This window comes from Podarcis filfolensis (assembly GCF_964270895.1).
Source record: "Podarcis filfolensis genome assembly, chromosome: 5".
In the NCBI taxonomy this organism is placed as follows: Eukaryota; Metazoa; Chordata; class Lepidosauria; order Squamata; family Lacertidae; genus Podarcis; species Podarcis filfolensis.
Genome location: NC_139608.1, coordinates 63,683,363 through 63,703,085, shown reverse-complemented (window position 1 = coordinate 63,703,085; position 19,723 = coordinate 63,683,363). Strand labels below are relative to the sequence as shown.

The 19,723-nt window shown below is 43.3% G+C and overlaps 1 protein-coding gene across 4 annotated transcripts in view; it reads left to right on the top strand.

Moving 5' to 3' along the window:
- The first annotated feature begins 312 nt into the window (after positions 1 to 312).
- ASAH2 (N-acylsphingosine amidohydrolase 2) overlaps positions 313 to 19,723 on the top strand; it is a 41,319-nt gene continuing 21,908 nt past the window's right edge. Inside the window, exons 1-8 of one of the 4 annotated variants that reach the window (XM_083614102.1) lie at positions 313 to 415; positions 818 to 915; positions 9,591 to 9,720; positions 9,888 to 10,022; positions 12,517 to 12,578; positions 14,160 to 14,312; positions 15,261 to 15,437; positions 17,701 to 17,828. In XM_083614102.1, the coding sequence (XP_083470228.1) occupies positions 9,902 to 10,022; positions 12,517 to 12,578; positions 14,160 to 14,312; positions 15,261 to 15,437; positions 17,701 to 17,828 (641 nt within the window). In that variant the 5' untranslated portion in view covers positions 313 to 415; positions 818 to 915; positions 9,591 to 9,720; positions 9,888 to 9,901. Of the gene's footprint in view, positions 420 to 814; positions 916 to 9,590; positions 9,721 to 9,887; positions 10,023 to 12,516; positions 12,579 to 14,159; positions 14,313 to 15,260; positions 15,438 to 17,700; positions 17,829 to 19,723 lie in introns of all 4 variants that reach the window. The other 3 variants (XM_083614101.1, XM_083614103.1, XM_083614104.1) reach the window with 3 other exon arrangements.

Below are 19,723 nucleotides of genomic sequence, written 5' to 3'. Positions count from 1 at the left end.
ACACCCACCCACACACCAAACCTGGGTCCATGCCATCTTCATCTGCCCCCAACTTGGAAGCCTCTTGGAGTGGCAGTCTTCACCACTCCTCCTCATCTGATCACTCCCTGACAGGCTATAACTCTTGTGCTTCAAGTCTAGTTTTTTTCTGGGGAGAGGGTTTTGAGGGCTAGTTATACTAGTGGTAGTTTTGGGATAGAGGAGTATTCTTTCATATGAGCCTTACCCTGTGCCCTAGTGGTAAAGCCCAGGCAGAGGTTTCCCATTTTAGAGACGCCTACTGAGTTGGGAAGCTAATGAGTCACTTGCTGGGAGGGTCAGAGTCCTCATAATAGCTACTTACATAGCTATATTTAAGACACAAAAGCAAGAGGCAGCTTACTGTGAGCACCCATCTCGTGGGATCATGCAATAAGTGAGTATGCTGCATTCGAGTCTCTTCCTTTTAAAATTAAACTAGGTCATTCCTTAGAAATATCAACCATAATCTTTTATGGGGGAGGAAAAAGAGGAGCAAGAGGATGGCCAAACAAATATTAGAAACTCAGATCACTAGCTTGCCACTTGCTGTGCTTGAGTAGGAAGAGAAGGGAAGGAGTGTGAGGCGACTTTCTTGAGAGAGTGGTTTTGTTTTGATGCTTCACAGTGACATTTGGAAGATGTATAGATTAGATGTATATATTGTGGCATAGATATCTCCTGTGACTTTCAGAATTCCTTTGTTTCTCCATGAGCACCATGTTAGCCCTGTTTTGTTTTGTTTTCTTGTTTTGATGTTGTGAGCTTTGAGTGAAGAACTTTCCCTCCTCTCCAGCAGAGTTACCTTCCACTGTAAGCTGAGCCCTGCGGGGGGCAGGAATCTGTACTACACAGGCCTTGTAAGAGATCCAGCAGAGCTCCTATCTGATATTGCAGGTGCCTTATTTCCGTATTTACTCATTGATTGAATGTCTCCTATGCAAATAGATAATAATCATGTTTACAGTCCTGTGCATTTCTTTGGAAGTAAATTTTATTGCAATCTGAGGGACTGAAAGTCCCTAGGACTGACCTGCTCAAGTGTGTCCCTTTTATTGTCAAAATGAATGCTGTTGTCATGTACAGTCCCCTCCGAGGGTGGCGACAAGGGAGAGGGGCTTTTCAGTTGTGGCTTCCTGTCCAAAACTATCCTTTTTAGCACCAGGTAAATATTTATCTTCTCCCCTTCCCTCCTCAGGCTTTCACTGGATTGAAAGTGATGTTCTTTTGTTGTTAGTGCACTGTCAAAGCTTTCTGCAGCTGTTATGGGGGGTTGTTTTTATTCTGCTTTATGGTGTAATTAATTATGCTTTTAATAGTGTTTTAAGTCGCTGGAAGACTGTGGGGTAACAAGTGGTCACGAACCCCTGTTAGGGTGGAACTAGATTGTGAACTTTAAACAACAGCTTTGCTGTGCATGCCCAGGTTAATCAGGCCTGAGGCACAGAGCGCAGGATCCTTTCTTTGCAAATGGGAAATACAAGGATATTGGGATAAACAATCTGACTGAAAATGATTGTTTGCAGTTTTATTTGCTAAATGTTACAGCAAGGGTATTTTCTCCCTAGTGAAGAATAACCCTGGAAATGAGGAATCAAAACTGAAGTGAAGGAATTATCTGACCTCGGCAGACAAACCCTTAATTCAGACACACCAAGGGTGGGGGATATGCACCCCCCCACACACACACACACACACTCAGGACCCGAGCTATGGATCCTGTAACAAGCAGAAGTAGAGGGGAAAGTGAATGGTGGTGACACATTTCACTATATTAAGACTTCTCTGAATTGTAATACTTTTTGTGAATTGCAATACCCATTGAATTGCAATGCCCATTGATCTCCTTGGTCTTCTTGTGAATTGCAATACCCATTGATCTCCTCAGTCTTCTCAGTTCCATAGTCTAAGTTCTAAGCCTTTCCCACCCCAAATTGGCTTCTGTGCCTCGACTTCTCTGCCAAAATTGCAATTCTTCCACAATTTTTCTTTCTTTCACAATCTTTCTTCCACAATTGCCTTCTCTGAGCTGGCTCTGAGACAGAAATGTCTTTGTGCACACCAGGGATGGTGAAGCCCTGTCTTATCCAATAGGATCCAGAAATCCAGTTGTGGAAACAACCTTCCTCTTTGCCAAGATCCAGGATTGAGTTGTCTCAATATCGTCCTCTTCACATGAACTGGAACATCCTCTATTTGATTAGGGCCAAAGATTGTAACATAAAGTAGGAAAAGTTCAGATTGCTCACATTGGTCATCTGCCAGACCAAACGTGCTTCTTTGATTTTTAGGTGTCCTGTAAGCAAAAACCACTCACAAACAAACATACTGAAAAATATAACAGTTCTGTTCTGATTGCTATCCATATCTTATCAAAGTTGATACATTCTGTTCTGCATAGCTCACAAGTTTTCAGTCCAGTTAAAAATAGTTTTCTTATCTTTTCAAAGGATAGAATAAAAGAATAGAATAAAGATGCCCAAGACATGTTTTTAAAAGCTTTGTATGTGAATACAGTGGTACCTCGGTTTACGAACTTAATCCGTTCCTGAAGTCCGTTCTTAAACCAAATCCGTTCTTAAACCAAGGCGCTCTTTCCCTAATGAGGCCTCCCACCACCAGTGCCCTTCCACCGTTAGGCTTCCATTTGTAGACCGAGGTAAAGTTCACAAACCGAAACACTACTTCTGGTTTTGCAGAGTTCATAAACGGAGTCATTCGTAAACAGGACAGTTCGTAAACTGAGGTACCACTGTATATCACAAGTTTACTTGTCCCAAATAATATTAAATTACTAGGTTACCAAATCTTCTTCTTCTTCTTTGGTGATTGCTCGTAGCCAGGTAAGATTGTCTTCCATGAACACGGTTTTAACAGTGAGTCTGTAAGTGACTGTGGAGGCCAATTCTGGATCCGCATGTGCTTCGACAGTGCGGACGTAGGTTTCCGGGTGGGAGCTGATCATGGCAAAGGTTTGCCAAACATGCCTTCCTCTTAGCACGTTTTCCCCTTTCATCCTGAGTTCTTAAATCATCTTAAAGTCCATGACACCTTTGGTAAAGTCTATTCTCCAATTGGAACACTCGCAGGCCAGTGTTTCCCAGTTGTTGGTGTTTATACTACATTTTTAAAGTGTTTTTTTTAGTTCTATAGTATGTAATTTGTTTTTAGTATAATTTATAACTTTAACATGGATAAGTTAAAAAGGAACTTTTAAAAAACAGTAGTGGATATCACCTTTTTTCTGCTGTAATCTCCCCATTCTTATTCCATCTGCTCAATCCAACACAAAATTCTAGTTCAGAAATTATGCCCAAATTGTTGTAAAATATTAGTCACAATCCAGTAAGGCTCTACTCCAATGGCATGAGTGTCACAACGACGGTAGATTTTTATCTGCTGCAGCCTTCATCTGCCTTCACAGGCATTGTAACATACTGCTTGTTATCAGCTGCCTGTTCTGTCATTGAGGACTTCTTGGATCATTCTTTGTCTAACTGCTCCCCTTTGACCTTACTGCCTTGGGTGACCCTGCTGGGAGTACCAGACTCCCGATGGCTTCACTCACAAGGGTCATAGGAATGTGCAAGCCCACTCACCACTCCAGTGAGTGAGACTAGGTTGCCAAATACACAAGTTGGGACTAGTGCTTCTGCCAGTTAGGGTTGCCAAATGTCAAACGATACAAGATGCTTTTTAATCATGACTAAGTGACCAACAAGTCTAATAACAATAATAATAATAAATTCTATACCCTACCTATGATAGCCTTATCCTCCATTAATTTCTTTCATCCCTTTTTGAAGCTGTGTAAATTAGTGACCATCACAACATATATTCTAGCAGTGAATTCCACAATTTAACGATTCACTGTGTGTGTGCCACTGTATACAGAATACAGATGAAAAAGAAAATACTCTTCCTTCAACATTTCAGAAAGGTATTGATGTTGAGCTTTTGATAATATGGAAGGCGTATTAAAATGAAATTGATCAAGCAACTAAAAGACCTGTAATTTATCAAACATTAATTACAGGGTAGAAAGTTCTGCATTTCATCTTTGTGTGTCATCAAATTACAGACAAAAAGCTGACTATGCAAGTTTTACCTCCCCCATTGCACTCTTGTGCAGTTTTACACAGGGCTGAAACATTTATAAGTCATGGTGAAATCAAGTCCGAGATAAAAGTTCACTTGGATAACTTTTATCTCTTTGCAAGGTTCTGAATCACCTTCTCAAGATGCTTGACTTTCTCCTGTAGATGATCTGTCTTTAACAGTGCAGATAAAGTTTACAACCTCTTGACCTGTTTCCATTCAAGATGAGACCCAAGCTGAAAAACCCTTAAAAATCAGCATTGTTTAATTTATTTATTTTAAAATCATTTTAAAGTATTATGAAATGATCTAAGGCAGTGGTTTCCAATTAGTTAAGTACTGCAGACCCTCTGTTTTTTTAAAAGCCAGGCCATGGACTCCCTACTTTTGAAAATTTTGATATCCCTATGGTTGTTTTTGTTATGCGAATGGTGCCAAGCAGTGCTATTTTTCTAGAGAAAGAGGTGCCAGAACTTGCAATGAATGCTTCATGGCAGTGGCACCCAGCTGAGAGGTGCCAGAACTGAGTTCCAGTGAGTTCCGGCTGAAAAAAAGCCCTAATGCCGCAGACCTCATGGCTGAGTTATGCAGACCCACTGGGGTCCATGAACCAATAGTTGGGAACCACTGATCCAAGGGATCTGTTTTAAGCTACTTGGAGCAGCTAGATAGTGCCATATGCATTGAATATACATCTGAAAATCTCCCCAGATGATTTCCCCAGAAGCTACATGTTGCAACATACAGTTCCTTCCTGAGAAAAAAATATGTACCATGTACCTCCATATGGGACGCGGGTGGCGCTGTGGGTTAAACCACAGAGCCTAGGACTTGCTGACCGAAAGGTCGACAGTTTGAATTCCCACGGCGGGGTGAGCTCCCGTCATTCGGTCCCAGCTCCTGCCCACCTAGCAGTTCGAAAGCACCCCTAAGTGCAAGTAGATAAATAGGGACCGCTTACCAGCGGGAAGGTAAACGGCGTTTCCGTGTGCGGCGCTGGTGCTGGCTCGCCAGATGCAGCTTCGTCATGCTGGCCACGTGACCCGGAAGTGTCTTTGGACAGAGCCGGCTCCCGGCCTCTTGAGCGAGATGAGCGCGCAACTCTAGAGCCGGTCACGACTGGCCCTGACGGGCAGGGGTACCTTTACCTTTACCTCCATATACCAATGAGGGTGGCCATCTTCCCCCCCAATATAATTTGTACAGTATATTGCTACCACAAAAATTAGATGGAAAAAATATGCCTGCCCCCATCCATACACAGGAGCTGCTATCTTCCCTGCCCCAACAGAGTTCCCCAGAAAGGAACTTCACATAATGATGTATGACTGCTTCCTGGAGCATGTTCAAAGTCAGTTCTAGACCCATGAGATGCTTCCTAGCTTCTCTTAACCAGTGCTTTTTGTCTGGGGGGACGCAGGGGTACGCATACCCCTAAACCTTTTGCGAATCTAAGTTTGGCCTCATTGAGGGGCAGTATTTCAATATGAGTAGGAAAATGAGCGTACCCCTAAACATTTTTTTAAGAGAAAAAGCACTGCTCTTAACTGCAAAATGAATGAGGGCCCTTATTTGGCTTCTGAGCAACATTCCTTCTTTTGCGGGCAAAGGTGAGTCTGGGCAATGGCAAAAGTGAATGGATCACTTCTTGTGACTCTTACCTACATTCCAGTCAGGCAAAAGCCAGAGGTCTCTATATACACAATTCTATCCATCTTCTGCCTAGGTTAGCAGGACGCATTACTCCTGGGGCCAAAAAGAGAGGCCTGGGTGACTATATTTGGCCCCTGAACCTGGGGTTCCCCATCCCTGCTATAAAAGAAGAGAAAGACAGCCCTTGAACCGCCTCATAAACTGCAAGTACCGTATTTTTCGCTCCATAGGACACACCTGACCAAAAGACGCACCAAGTTTTTAGATCAGGAAAACAAGAAAAAAAAATCTGACTCAAATGTTGTACTAAACTATTTAAAACAGCAAAGTGGGTGGCTCCTGTCCACTTTGCTGCTTTAAAGCGAGCCACAGTATATATTGAAGAGAATGGAAAAAGGACAGACATTCCATTATAATGTAGCTGTTTTCATTATCACTGGGAAGTCAGTATTGGCAGCAGTCACAAAAACTAAAATTTGAGCATTTTACTGTTATTAATCAAGAATATTAATAGTCAGGGAGAGAAACCAGGGCTGTGCAAATGAGAAGTGCTTGGAGTATGGAGGAACAGCAAAGAGATCCAATGATTGCGCTCCAGTTCCTAAATCTCTGAAGTTTTCTCAAAACAGGCATGGTTGTTTTGAAAGGAAGATTCAAAATGGGGTGACTCAGCAAAGAACAGAGGAGGAAAAGAGGGCAGATAAATAGCTTCCATTCAATAACGAGAACACAATGTTTTTGGTTTGGTATAGGTGGACTGTAATTGTAAGAATTTGTATAATGAATTATAGATTTGGAGTGGAATATCAGTGCCTCTTTTCAGCAATAAAGATTAGCTGCTAGGAACATGGTCCACACACAAACACACAGAATGTCTGGTTATAGTTGTGCAGTTTAAACTGTTCTAGAGCCAGATGCCTGCTCAGTTTTAGCTGAGCTCACTATTACTGGTTTGTGGAGATGCTTTGCATGTATTTATGACTATTTCTGCAAAACTGCTACTTGAAGAAATCCCCAAACTTAATATTTTTAAACTTCAAATGGAGCTCAGAATCCAGTTAGGCAATCCTTTGCAGTTGAATTAGGAGGCACTGAAAGACAGCAATTTGCTAATCCCCACGAGCATCCCAGGAACACACAGCCTTCCCTCTGCTTGCAAACCTTGTCGGAGCTTCAGGGGAAAGCAAAGGCTATAGGCAGAGCAGTGTGGCTCCCCCACCCCACCCCCAAAGAGCACCCCAGGAGCGCAGGGCAAAGGCGCACAGCCTTCCCTCTGCTTGCAAACCTTGTCGGGGCTTCAGGGGAAAGCAAAGGCTGCCAGCAGAGCCGCGTGGCTCCTCCCCCCACCCCCAAAGAGCAGCCCAGGAGCGCACAGCCTTCCCGCTGCCTATGAACGTTGCCGGGGCTTCAGGGGAAAGTGGAGGCTGCCGGCAGAGCACCGTGACTCCTCCCCCCACCCCCAAAGAGCACCCCAGCAGCGCAGGGCAACAGCGATTTGGCTCCAGGGACCACACATTCGCTCCATAAGACGCACAGATATTTTCCCTTCCTTTTTAGGAGGGAAAAAGTGTGTCCAATGGAGTGAAAAATACGGTAGTTGGGCTGTGTGCAGACTCATGCCCACACCATGCGTTTAAAGCACATTTAAAGTTAATGACTTCCTGCAAAGAATCCCAAGAACTGTGGTTTGTTCAGGGTAGCTGGGAATGGTAGCTTTGTGGCAGTTACACACTGCAGTTTCCAGGATTCTTTGGGGGAAAGCCTTGCACTTTTAATATATGGCGTGGATGTGACCAAAGATACATGGACACATATCTACTTCCAATCCGAGCACTGGTTCAGGAGCAGGGTGTATTAAATTGCTTCAAAATAAAGAGTGAATCAAGTTATCCTCATTCCTCTCACACTTTCTTTCGCTCCTTCCTCCCGGCCCAGCATGCTGTTGCAGAAGGGACCTCTAAACAGAGGTCTTAACTGATGGTTTTCAGGTGGCTTTCTGGCCTCCCCCACTTCATCCATTTCAGATCTCCCTCTTCCTCTCCCACAGGACTCCCTCAGTGCAGCTTAATTTAGGCAGAGCAACCTGGGGCAGTGTCAGATTTACATATAAGCTAAACAAGCTATAGCTTGGGGGCCCACTCTTTTGGGGGGCCCCAAAAAAAATAAAAAGGGGAAAAAACTGGATGTACATTTCCAAAATATAAAATAAAAAATAAATATAATAAAACCTACATACAGCAACAGTGTTTTGTGTTGTGGAGGCTCCTATGATGTAAGTAATGGGCCCCGCCTGCTAGCCTGCTCCCTAAAATATCACTGCTTTGCTCATTTCTATATATAGGGTGCCTACATTCTGCATGGACTGGTTGCATGACACCATGTAGTATGCAGCTGCAGACTGCAGTGCAAAACAGTTGAATGTAGGTCAAGCTGTTGTACCTGTTATATAATATTAAAGAGAGCTTGTAGACTGATGATCAGGCAGCATAGACTAAGGGTATGAGTCTTATGCCTACTGATTGATTCCATGTAATACATGATTTATTTATAATTATTTTACTATTAATATACTTCTTCTTAATTGTATTTCAGTTCAACAATTACTTTGATAAAATACATATTCTGTGCAAATGGCTTTAGATACCGATTAGGTCCATAAATTACCATATAGCATATGTTCAACACAAAAAACAGTGACAATGTGTTGTTGACAAAGGACAGCTTACCTTCAGTAGCTTAGGGCCTCATCAAACCTTCAGTAGCCTAGGGCCTCATCAAACCTTCAGTAGCCTAGGGCCTCATCAAACCTAAATCCGGCCCTGCCCTTGGGTCACATTTCCACTCCCCTGTCCCAAAGCAAAGCTAATGATATAAAAAGGCTTGCTGAAACGCAGCTAATAATACAAAGCAGAGCCAGCGATCAGGCTGTGACCAGTACCATAAAGGTTATTACTGAAGTAATGCGTATAGTTGCAAAGCAGTTCAGATTAAGACCTTAATGAACAAAGTTTACCCTTAGAGATAGCAACGAGGCTGCTTAGCCTAATCTTATCTTTGCAATGATTTGTCCTTGGATCTTCTTTATAATTAACAAAGTGGCTGCTTGATGCAATATTCCGAACCTGTTTTCATTTGTGAGAAGGCTATAAGCCATATGCATATCAGTCTCCTCCCAATTCGTTCTGCCTCCATTACCTGTGAAGTCTGTGAGATCAACTCCCCTTGTGGGCTTTCTATAGTTTCCCCACTTTGGCCTGGTCATTTCTTCTTGACTTTTCTTGTCCACAACTTCCCTGCATTTCTCCCCCCAGTCACTAGCACCTGCCTTTACCCCCTTCTTACATTCCCATACACTGCCTTAATGCTGCCACTTTAATCCACAACAAGGAAAAAGTTGTCTCTGGCTATTGGACATTTTAAGAAGCTGGGGCCAGGAGTAAGAAACAAAGGTAGTGAAAAATCAGTGACCTGATAAAAATCAGTGCTGTGCCTGATTTGCTTTTGAAAAGGCCAAAGAATAATCTGTATCTGTTGATCGCTGAACTTCGCAACCTAAATGTAATAAATGCCAGAAAGTTCAAGGGCTAGATGAAAGCTGATCATGTGTTAGCGATCTCTTGCTTTTAGCTAATGCAGTGCACCTTATCAAGGAAACAGCACCAAATATGTCATTTTTGATAGCTGGCCATATATATATAAATATGCGAGCATTGACATAATGTGCATGGTGGCGAGGTCCATAAGTAACTTGCACATACATTTCATACCCTTACAAAAGTCTCACAAAGTTGTCATTTTGTTTTAATATGTTTCTTTCACAGCTTGAGAAATTTTGAGGTGTCTGTAAAGGTGTGATCAGAAAAGAAGATCCAAAGGCTGCACCGTTTAGCAAGGAAGATCCAAATTTCCAGAATAATTCGTCTTTGATTTCAGTCAACTATTTACAATAAAGTAAGAATGTTTTGTTGTTGTTTTTTTCAGTTTGAGAGAACTAGCTGTTTCTTCAGGTTCTGTACACAAAACGTAGGCAATACAGTAGTCAAAGTTGTGAAGTGATACATCATTCAGGATTTTTACTTCTACTATTTTAGCAGTTACCTCTACTTCTCTTTTTATAGGTGTTGTTTTCAGAATGAAAAAGCCTAAGACAACTCTCTCACGGCTGGCAATTGTCATCACTGTCTTTGTGGTGCTGGTGATAGCGGTTCTTGTGACACTGTTCGTTGTCCACTATTTCTTCAGTGAGAAAAATGGTAACAACAATTACTTAATGTCTTATAATATCTATATTGTGGTACCTAAGAGATTTGGTGGTGAATGGCAGCATTCTGAAGAAAGATTCTGAGCAACATTGTGTGTACAAAGTTGCCTTAATCCATTCCGACAATCATTAACACTCTCTTCTAGTATTTTCTGTTCCATTGCAAATTGATTTATTTTGCACAAGCTTTTCTTCTACTTTGTGGTGTGCTGATATGGAAATAGAACTACTTTTATGTATTGTAGCACATAGCAGATGTGCAGCGGCTGATATTTATCCATCAGTTACCTTCCTTGTGTAAGGTAAAGGTAAAGGGACTCCTGACTATTAGGTCCAGTCATGGCCGACTCTGGGGTTGCGGGTCATGTGTATTCTCCCTCAAAGTTAAAGATTTTCCAGAAGTGTTGCTCTGTTAATATTTTGTAGCAAAAACAATGAAGGTCTTGTGGCCCCTTAAAGAAAAAGTTAATGAAATCTCTAATAATGTTCCAGATTGTGTGACAGCCTGTAAGCATGAAAGTTTCCTTCAGATGTTTGCACTGTACAGAAAAAGACTGTTTGGCAAATACCCCATTGTGGCGATCACACAGGGTCCCCGGACGTTTGACGGTCTATTGATCCCTGTGCCACCACTGTGATTGCTTTCCCGCTGCCACCAACCCAGTTCTCTCGGGTACACACAGAGTCCAGACAGTTGTTAACATTAAATCAAATAAACAAGTTTATTTTATAAGCCTTAACAAGTTTATGGTTTCAGATAATTTTTCTTGTCGGTTTCTTAATCTTAGTTTCTATACCGGCTTATACCTTTCTTAATAACTGCTAACTAATTATCCCAACTGTCTATCTGACTCCTCCTATCAGTTTCACTCTCTCACAACACAACTCGACCAACCCACAGACTTATCCTCCCTCTTTCTTCTCCAACTCCCAATTCTCAACTCCTCCTCTTGGGTTCCCACTGGCCAATCACTTCACACTCATTTAATCCTTTCCTTATGACCCACCTAGGAGGGCAAATGCCACACCTATTCATGTGCTCTCCTTAGCCATGAGTAGAATGCCTCAATCAGGTAATATCCTTAAGTCTGGTCACAGTCAAGGAGTTATCCCAATGTGAACAGGGAGCAATAGTAGCATTTTACAGTTGCCATTGCACCAAATAATACAGTCTGGGTTTGATCTGTTTTACCCTGGTGTTCAGTTTTAATATGTTATACAGTGGTACCTCCGGATGTGAATGGGATCCATTCTGGAGCCCCTTTCGCATCCTGAACAGAACGTAAGACACGACAGCGTGTCTGCGCGTGCCGCCTTTCGCCGCCTCCGCGCATGCGTGTGACTTCATTTTGACCGTCTCTGTTACTTCCGGGTCGCCACAGAGCGCAACCCGAAAGCACTCAACCTGAAGCGTATTTATCCCGAGGTATGACTGTATATTGTTACTATATTTTTCTTGTGCTAATTATGAACATTTCTATTTTAATGTTTGTGTAACTAATTTTTACACTTGAGAAGGACTTACTGTAGCTCAAACTTGGTTGTAAACTGCTGCTTTAGCATCGAGAAGTATCTTAATTAATGAATTACTTCCATATAATGAGCTGCTTTGGAAGGGCCTTTCTGCCCTGAAAGGTGGTATCAGAATACCAAAATAAATAACTCATATCAGCCTGAAGGCAATGTGCCCCCCAAATAGCTGGGGGTGCCCAGATTACATTATATTCAGAAAACATTTTCACCTCATCTGGTGAGGCGAATTAAAGCAAAAGCAGCCACATACGTCTAACAGTTGACAATGGTAGTCTTTCCGACAGAAAAGTAGAACAAATATTCCTTCATATTTAGACCTTGTTTTCAACAAACTGGTAAAACCTGTCTGGACTGCACCTGTATCAGAGGTGCAAGATCACATGACTGAACATTCCACTGCACCAAACCAAACGAAAACATCCCTCCACACAGAAAAAAAGGTGTCAGTGAGAAGGGTTCTAGCCTAGTTCAGATACAGGCATACTTCTTTTTATTGCATTTCACTTCAGATACTGCTCCTTATGAGGATGCAGGTGTAGCTGCAGGCAGCCCAGCTGCTTCTGGGACAAGGAAGCCCCACCCCTCCCCACTGCTGCTGCTGGTGGTCCTCTTCTGGTAGAGGAAATGGAGCTGACTAGGGCTGGAAACAGGGCTTTCCCTCCCACCCCTGACATCAGTGGATGCTGGCTGTATCGATCGCAGTACAGTCTAAACATAACTTTTATATGCACTGGGAACCCCCCCCCCCCAAAAAAAAAAAATTGTGTGACTCGCTTTATTGCAATATTCGCTTTATTGCAGTGGTCTGGAACTGAACCTGTACTTTCTCCAAGGTGTGCCTGTGTATTTTTAAGTGGCAAGTGGCATCTGTCTTGTCCTGGGCCCCTGCATTGGAAGAAGTGTCCTATTCTTTTCTGTTTCTAATTGCAGTATTATTCTCATACCTTCTCTAGCTGGCTACATGATTGGTGTTGGTCGAGCTGACTGTACTGGCCCTGTAGCAGAGATACCTTTTGTAAGTACCCAACCTGAGTTTTCTTTCTTCTTTTCACTGAAAGCACAAGCCCATTTCCACCCCCTTTCAGCTTTTTCCTTCTTCTTTTTTTGACACTCTACAAGGCCTTTATATAATAAATCCAGAAATGCCTTCTGGAATGGTTTTCCCCAAATGAGCCTGCCCAGGACCTGAGGCCATCTTTGGAGATTCTTTTATATGTGTTCCCTCTGGCAGTAGCCCAGAGGAGGACTCAGAGAAGGCAGGCCTTTTCAGTAGTAATGCCCTGTCACTGGATTTTGTTTTTATTTTTTTGTAAGTTGCATCAAGACTTTTGTGGCAAGCAACTTATAATTTGAAATAACGATAACAGTAATGGGGTTTGTTTGCATCAGATTCCCGTATACTTGTAGGAGTGAAATGTCTATGTTCCTCATCCAGGGGAGGGCGGGATACAAATAAAAAGTATTATTATTATTATTATTATTTATTATTAGCATTATAATGATGATGATAAGAAGTATGTGTCAGGCTTCAGGGAATCGGCTTCCTCCCCCGTGGCCACAAATGAGCAGATCAAACGAAAGAGAATTCTTACCAATTAGTTTCTTTAATAAACACAGTGAAGGATGGTGGTGCTCCCAATTAAGGTCTCTCCCTCCTCTGTCCCTATTAATCTACGTCACTCCTACATCTTGTAATCTGAACTTGGAGCCGCTGTGTTTTCAGTTCTCACACTTTATGAGCTTTCTGGGACTTTGGGGAAGAGGGGTGGATACTCTCCAGAGACTGTGAATCTGTTAACTCTCTCTCTCTCCTAGTGTTTCTTCTGTTAGCTGTTCCCCATCCAGTATTTCCCAGCTTCTGCCTTCTGAACTATGCCCCTCTGCAAACCACTGTTCCAAATCTATACTGTTTTCCTGCTCCTGAGAAGATTCAGGATCAGGAAGGGGAGGAGGAGGAGGAGGAGGTGGGGGTGGCTCCCACCATTCTTCCTCAGTGCAGCCCTCCTCATCATGGTCCCTGACAGTATGTTACTATATGTGTATGCACTATGAAAGAAACTGCTATGTTTCCTTTATTAACACGCTTTGCTTCAGAAGCCAGGGCAGGAGAAATGAGAAGAGCCTTCCCCAATGCGTATCAAGGCATTACAATTACACAAAAGCATTATGCACTCTTGCCCCAGAGTAAGCTCTGTTTAATTAAGGATGCTGGAGCAATTCATTTGTTGCAAATTCCTGAATGAAGTGACCTGAATGAAGTGACCTGAACTGCACCTCTTAGCTATGCACTGGGTTTCATGCTTCTGCAAATGTTGCAGTGCAGTTCTTAGCATGCTGAAATATATCAAAATAAACATTTAAATTATATTTTGATAGAAAATACGATGTTGAAAAAGACTTTTTTGTGGGGGTGGGGTGCGGGGTTAAAACAAACCCATAGCTCAGTGCCATAATGGAAAAGAAAGGAATTATGGGTAAATACAGTACAAAAGCGACATGGCCTAGAAACATTGAATGCAGGGAGACTTGCTTCTGAATAAATAAGTATGGGATTGCACATTGTGTGTGGCTAAGGAGATGTTGTATCCCCCTGTAGATGGGCTTTGTGAATCCAGATCAGATTGGTGCTGGCATGATCTCACGACTGTACTGTAGAGCATTCATCATAGCAGAGCCCGACGACTGGAGCAAACGAGTGTTGTATGTTACTGCTGAGATAGGAATGATGTCTCAAAGGCTTAGGCTGGAGGTAAGTGTGGGGCAGGGGTGAGATAGAGTAGCTCTCTTTTCTTTTTTCCTTTTAGGTTTTTATATCATCCAAAAATCATTGGCCTCAAATAATTGTCTCTCCCCTATTCCCTTATATATGGAATTGTGATGGGCATAAATATATGGTGTGTGTGTGTGCAGCACAACAATCGATTTGAACAATGTATGGTGTCTTAACCATCACAATCCCTGAGATGTCTATATATATTGTAGGTGCAAATATAACAGCTCCTGCAAGCCAAGAGCTGAGAGATCTACAATGATCTTACATCCACTATAAAATATCCTAAATCAAAAGAAGTATATTTGTGAAGTAAGAAAAAAAGAGAAAATGTGGTGAGTGAGGAAGAAAATGCAACAGAAAATCATGACCTTATATAAAGAAAGGCATATATTTGGATTCACGCCTTGTCTATTGTCACAGAGTGTTTGAATGTTTGTGAAGGTATATATATTCATAACTCATAATATATAATATAATTCCAGCTCTTTTAATACAATATATTTTACTCATCTATTTCAAGATTTCCATTTTATTCCAGTGTGTTTTGCTCAGCAGAAGAAACCCAGGTAGTCTTTCCATTTCTAGCTGTGCCTTCTGTTCCTGGAGTGCTTTAATGCCTTTAACAACCTCTTGAAATGACTATTCTGAGGTTAATTTTGCTGAACAACCTGAGGAAGTAGAATCTTGCCACAAAAAACCCATGCCATTGTAAATGTGTTAGCTTTTAGGATGTCACTGGATGAGGTTTGTGGAGTATTATTTTCCAACTTGCCAGGAATGGTACCTCAGTGGTAGAGCACATCCTTTGTAAGTCAAAGTTATAAGGTTCCATACCAGGTACATAATCTTCTTCTTTTCTTTTCAACTAATCTAATAAACATACCAAATCAGAAAATGCAGTAATTGCACCATTGCTGTCCTTAGGTAATGAAAGAGTTGAAGGAAAGATATGGCGATCTCTACCAGCATGACAACGTAATACTGTCTGCAGTTCATACCCATTCAGGGCCTGCAGGGTATTTTCAATACACTCTCTTCATGATAGCAGGGAAGGGGCTTATAAAGCCATCCTTGAATGCCATTCTCAATGGGATCCTAGAGGTAAGAACCACCCCAGCCTCTCACTTTTAGTGCTTGACAAGTTTACTGCAGCATGCTGTAGGGAGATATTTATGGAGTTGGTGATAGTCTACGAAAAGGTTAAGATGAACTGGGAGACTTATTTTGAGAGTTAATAAAACTATCAAGCAGTTCCTTAATCTTCTATATACATTCATTGGCTAATTAAAAGAGATCATCAGACCAGTACAAATCTAAAGTACAATCGTACCTTGGATCCCAAACGCCTTGCGAGTCGAACGTTTTGGCTCCCAAACGCCGCAAACCCTGAAGTGAGTGTTCCGGTTTACAAATGTTCTTTGGAACCCGAATGCTTCCTGCAGCCAATCAGAAGCTGTGCTTTGGTTTCTGAACATTTTGGAAGTCGAACGTTTAAGCAATGCATGTGCTGCTACTTGTCTGTTTGTCGTGAAATGTGCAACTTGATTAGCATCCCTACTCATGCTCAACTGGAAGTAAGCGCATTGAACTCAGTGAGCTTTACTTCCACTGTCCGTGTAAGCATGTGCAGAACTACAGTGTAGATTCCTAGCCTAGAAACTGCTGGCATTGGATGCGAATTCATGACTGCATCTGAGCTAGTGTTGCTTGAACATGTTAAGTAGTCTGATGTGCATCATTGTCCATGTTCTTATGCTGCTGCCAACAGTTGGCTGTGTTGGTGTCCTGATCCACTAGTCCAAAGGTGAGCTTGTGGGAGTAAGTGGGTACAGGGAGACCAAAGAAGGATGTCAAAAACGCCAGAGTGTTAAGTTCTAGTGCTTTATTAAAGAAGGGTATGGACTTACAGCAAATCAGCCTGCCAGGTGTCCCAGCCCTTTACAGACATAGGGTGGACACCACGGCAAGGAGCTGGCTTGTCAGCAGCAAAGCAAACATGTATACATCCCTTATGCACAAAACAACATACATCAGTTTACCCAGAACCTCCCAGCACACCGGGCTGGTGAGGCCAGGGGTGTATGAAGGGGGGGAGGAGGGGGTGGGCCGTCCCAGGCACTGCCCAGGGGGGTGGCAAGATGGCCTGCTTCCTCCCCCCAGCTGTAGAGCAATGGAGGGCATGCATGCATCACCGGGCGGTTTGCCCCGCCCCTTGGCATCCTGACCCAGGTGTCGGAAAGGGTTCCTCCGCTACTGGGTGAGGCCCAGTGTCCAAAGCGTCTCCCCTCTCTGGGCTTACAGCCCAGCATCCCAAGGTCCACAGATAAGCACAGCATCAAAGTGAGCCAATGAGCATAAATTAAAGCAAGTGAATACATAGATATATATGAGCTTGCTCCCATAACAACTCCCAGTTAGTTTTGGTAGTCCACTTAGTTATCTGGACTACCAATGAGGTGTTTGCAGATCTTCCAGAACCATAGGAGTCAACTTCTAGGGGCCAAGGTCCCTTTGGCCTCCCCAATAAAATATTTGAGGAACAGGGCGGGGCAATGTTAATGGGCATAGCCATTCAAATGGTGTATGTGTGTGCCCCATCATGTGATTGATTGTGCGGGGCAGGACTTACCTTGGCCCACCCAATATTTCATTCAAGTTGGCACCCCTGTACAGAACAGTCTCACCTTTGGTTCGACAGTCTGTTACTGCAAAAGCAGGGGTGTTACCTTTCATCGACTAGAGTCCACTTCATCAGATGCATGAAGTATTATCATCATTTGTCACATATACATAGTATATGGTTACTGACGGAAAGGGGGGGAATGTAAAAAGGGGGGGCTCTGAAATATCACTATGGGCCAAACGGTTATAAAATACGAAAAGGACAGTCTGTGATAATGTGAGAAATTATCAATGTGACTACAGTCTGAAATTGTTGAATTAGAACTTCTCAGCATGTTTGATTCTGTTTCTTTAGGCTTCAGTTGAGACAATGGTCTCCTGCTATGCTACAAGTCTAAATTAATCCAGCAAAGCTTAGAATGGTTGTGCCATTCACATTTACTGCAACCGAGGAATGATCACTCTGTTTATCTTTAGCTTTAAATGGAATTAACATAAAACTGCTTTTTGCACCTCAAAGCTATTTGGCCCCACTGTTTACAGTTTTCCTTGCCAGCTGAATGAAGACAAACCTTCGTGTATTCAGTGAAGTGAACTCTAGTCCATATGCCACAATAAATCTGTTAGTTCTTTAAGATACCACAGGGATCTTTGTTGATCCTCCCCAACCTTCTCATATTAACATCTTGTTTGTGCTGTGATGACCAGTATCTCAATGGTTTTCCTATTTTCTAATCAACAGAGTGTTGATATGGCTCATCAAAATATGACAAAAGGACACGTTTTTATCAATAAAGGCTTGATAGAGAACTCTCAAATCAACAGAAGTCCCTTTTCTTATCTTCATAATCCCGAGTCTGAAAAGCTCAGGTAAAGTTTGGGAAGGAAACAGAATTGAGATACTAATATGTTTGTAGGGTTCTGTACTGAGCCATCACTTATTTCTTGTTTCATGAAAGAATATGAACTGAATTTTGTCATGTCTGTGATGGTTATGGCTAAAAAAACCCAGCTTAAATGTAGTGATGGTTTTCCACATTTCTCTCGCCGGTCGATTAGTCTTCCACATGTGTTTCCCTCAGCAAGTGGGTGGGGAATTAATCAGGGTCAGCTGATTAATTTCAATTGCTGCAGGGGGTGGAGATTGTAATTTTCATCTCACTTGTCTCATCAGCAGACACGACCCATTGAGTCCCTATCACTGGCTTGCCAGAGTAATCTTGTGCCCTCCTCCACCACCACTGCAACTTCCATACCTCCTTCTCTTCTCATCTCACCTGGCTTGTTAACTGTAGTTACCGTATTTTTCGTCCCATAGGACGCTCCGTCCCATAGGACGCACCTAGTTTTTTTGGGGGGGAAATAAAGGGGGAAAAAATGTTTTCTTTCTCCCCCAAAACCAGGTCGGGGAAACCGAACCAGGTCGAGGAACAGCGGGATGGCGGCGCTGTGCCTCCCTGCTGTCCCCCGAGCTTGTGGGGCTGGCCGATGTCTGCCCAGCACGTGGGGCGCTCTGCTTCAGGGTGCCCTGCGCTCCCGGCGGCAGGCTGCTATCCGGACTGTGGGGAGCCCTGCGGGGAACTCCTGCAGGTCTCCCCACACTGCAGATGTCTGTCCGGCGCGCGGGCCGCTCTGCTTCAGGGCGCCCTGCACGCCAGGAGGCAGGCTGCTATCCGCAGCGTGGGGAGCCCTGCGGGGAACTCTTGCAGGGCTCCCCACGCTGCAGATGTCTGCCCGGCGCGAGGGATGCTCTGCTTAGGGCGTCCCTCGCGCCAAGCGGCAGGCTGCTATCCGCAGCCTAGACAACCCTGCGGGAACTCCCGCAGGGTTGCCTAGGCTGCGGATGTGTTCCCTAAGCGCCCGGCACTCCGGGAAACAAGCTGCTATCCGCAGCCTAGACAGCCCTGCGGGAGCTCCCGCAGGGCTGCCTAGGCTGCGGATGTCTTCCTGAAGCCTGGAGAGTGAGAGGGGTCGGTGCTCTCCAAGCTTCAGCGAAAGCCTGCATCCGCCCCATAGGACACACCCAGATTTCCCCTTCATTTTTGGAGGGGAAAAAGTGCGTCCTATAGGGCGAAAAATACGGTAAATGTTAGTGGAGGCAGCAATGGCACTGCCATTGCTTCCCCTGCCTTGCTGAGGAAAGGAGTCCTTCTTCAGAGCAAGGCTTTCTGGGCAAGGTAGCTTTGGAGAGTGAGCATACTCCCATGGTTTGGCCAAAGCAACTGGAATTTATTCTTACAGTGGTACCTCAGGTTAAGAACTTAATTCGTTCTGGAGGTCCGTTCTTAGCCTGAAACTGTTCTTAGCCTGAGGTACCACTTTAGCTAATGGGGCCTCCCGCTGCTGCTGCGCTGCCGCCACAAGATTTCTGTTCTCATCCTGAAGTAAAGTTCTTAACCTGAGGTACTATTTCTGGGTTAGCAGAGTCTGTAACCTGAAGCCTCTGTAACTTGAAGCGTCTGTAACCCAAGGTACCACTGTATTAGATTTTTTTTGAAGGTTTGCATTACTAAGTAACTTAGTAATTGAAAAGAGACTCTCTAGTAACTTAGACATTTAAAAGACACTCTCTAGCCATGACAGCACATGAACTTTGGGCCACTGAGTCTAGCATGCCTCAGTCTGAGGAAGGAACTTTTATTTTTAACTCCAGAAGAACAACATCCACATACAGCATACACAGAACTAGATATTTAGCATTTTCTTCACTGCAAAAATTATATCTTTTACTTGAGGTATGCAGCTCTTCTCCGAGATCTTTGCAT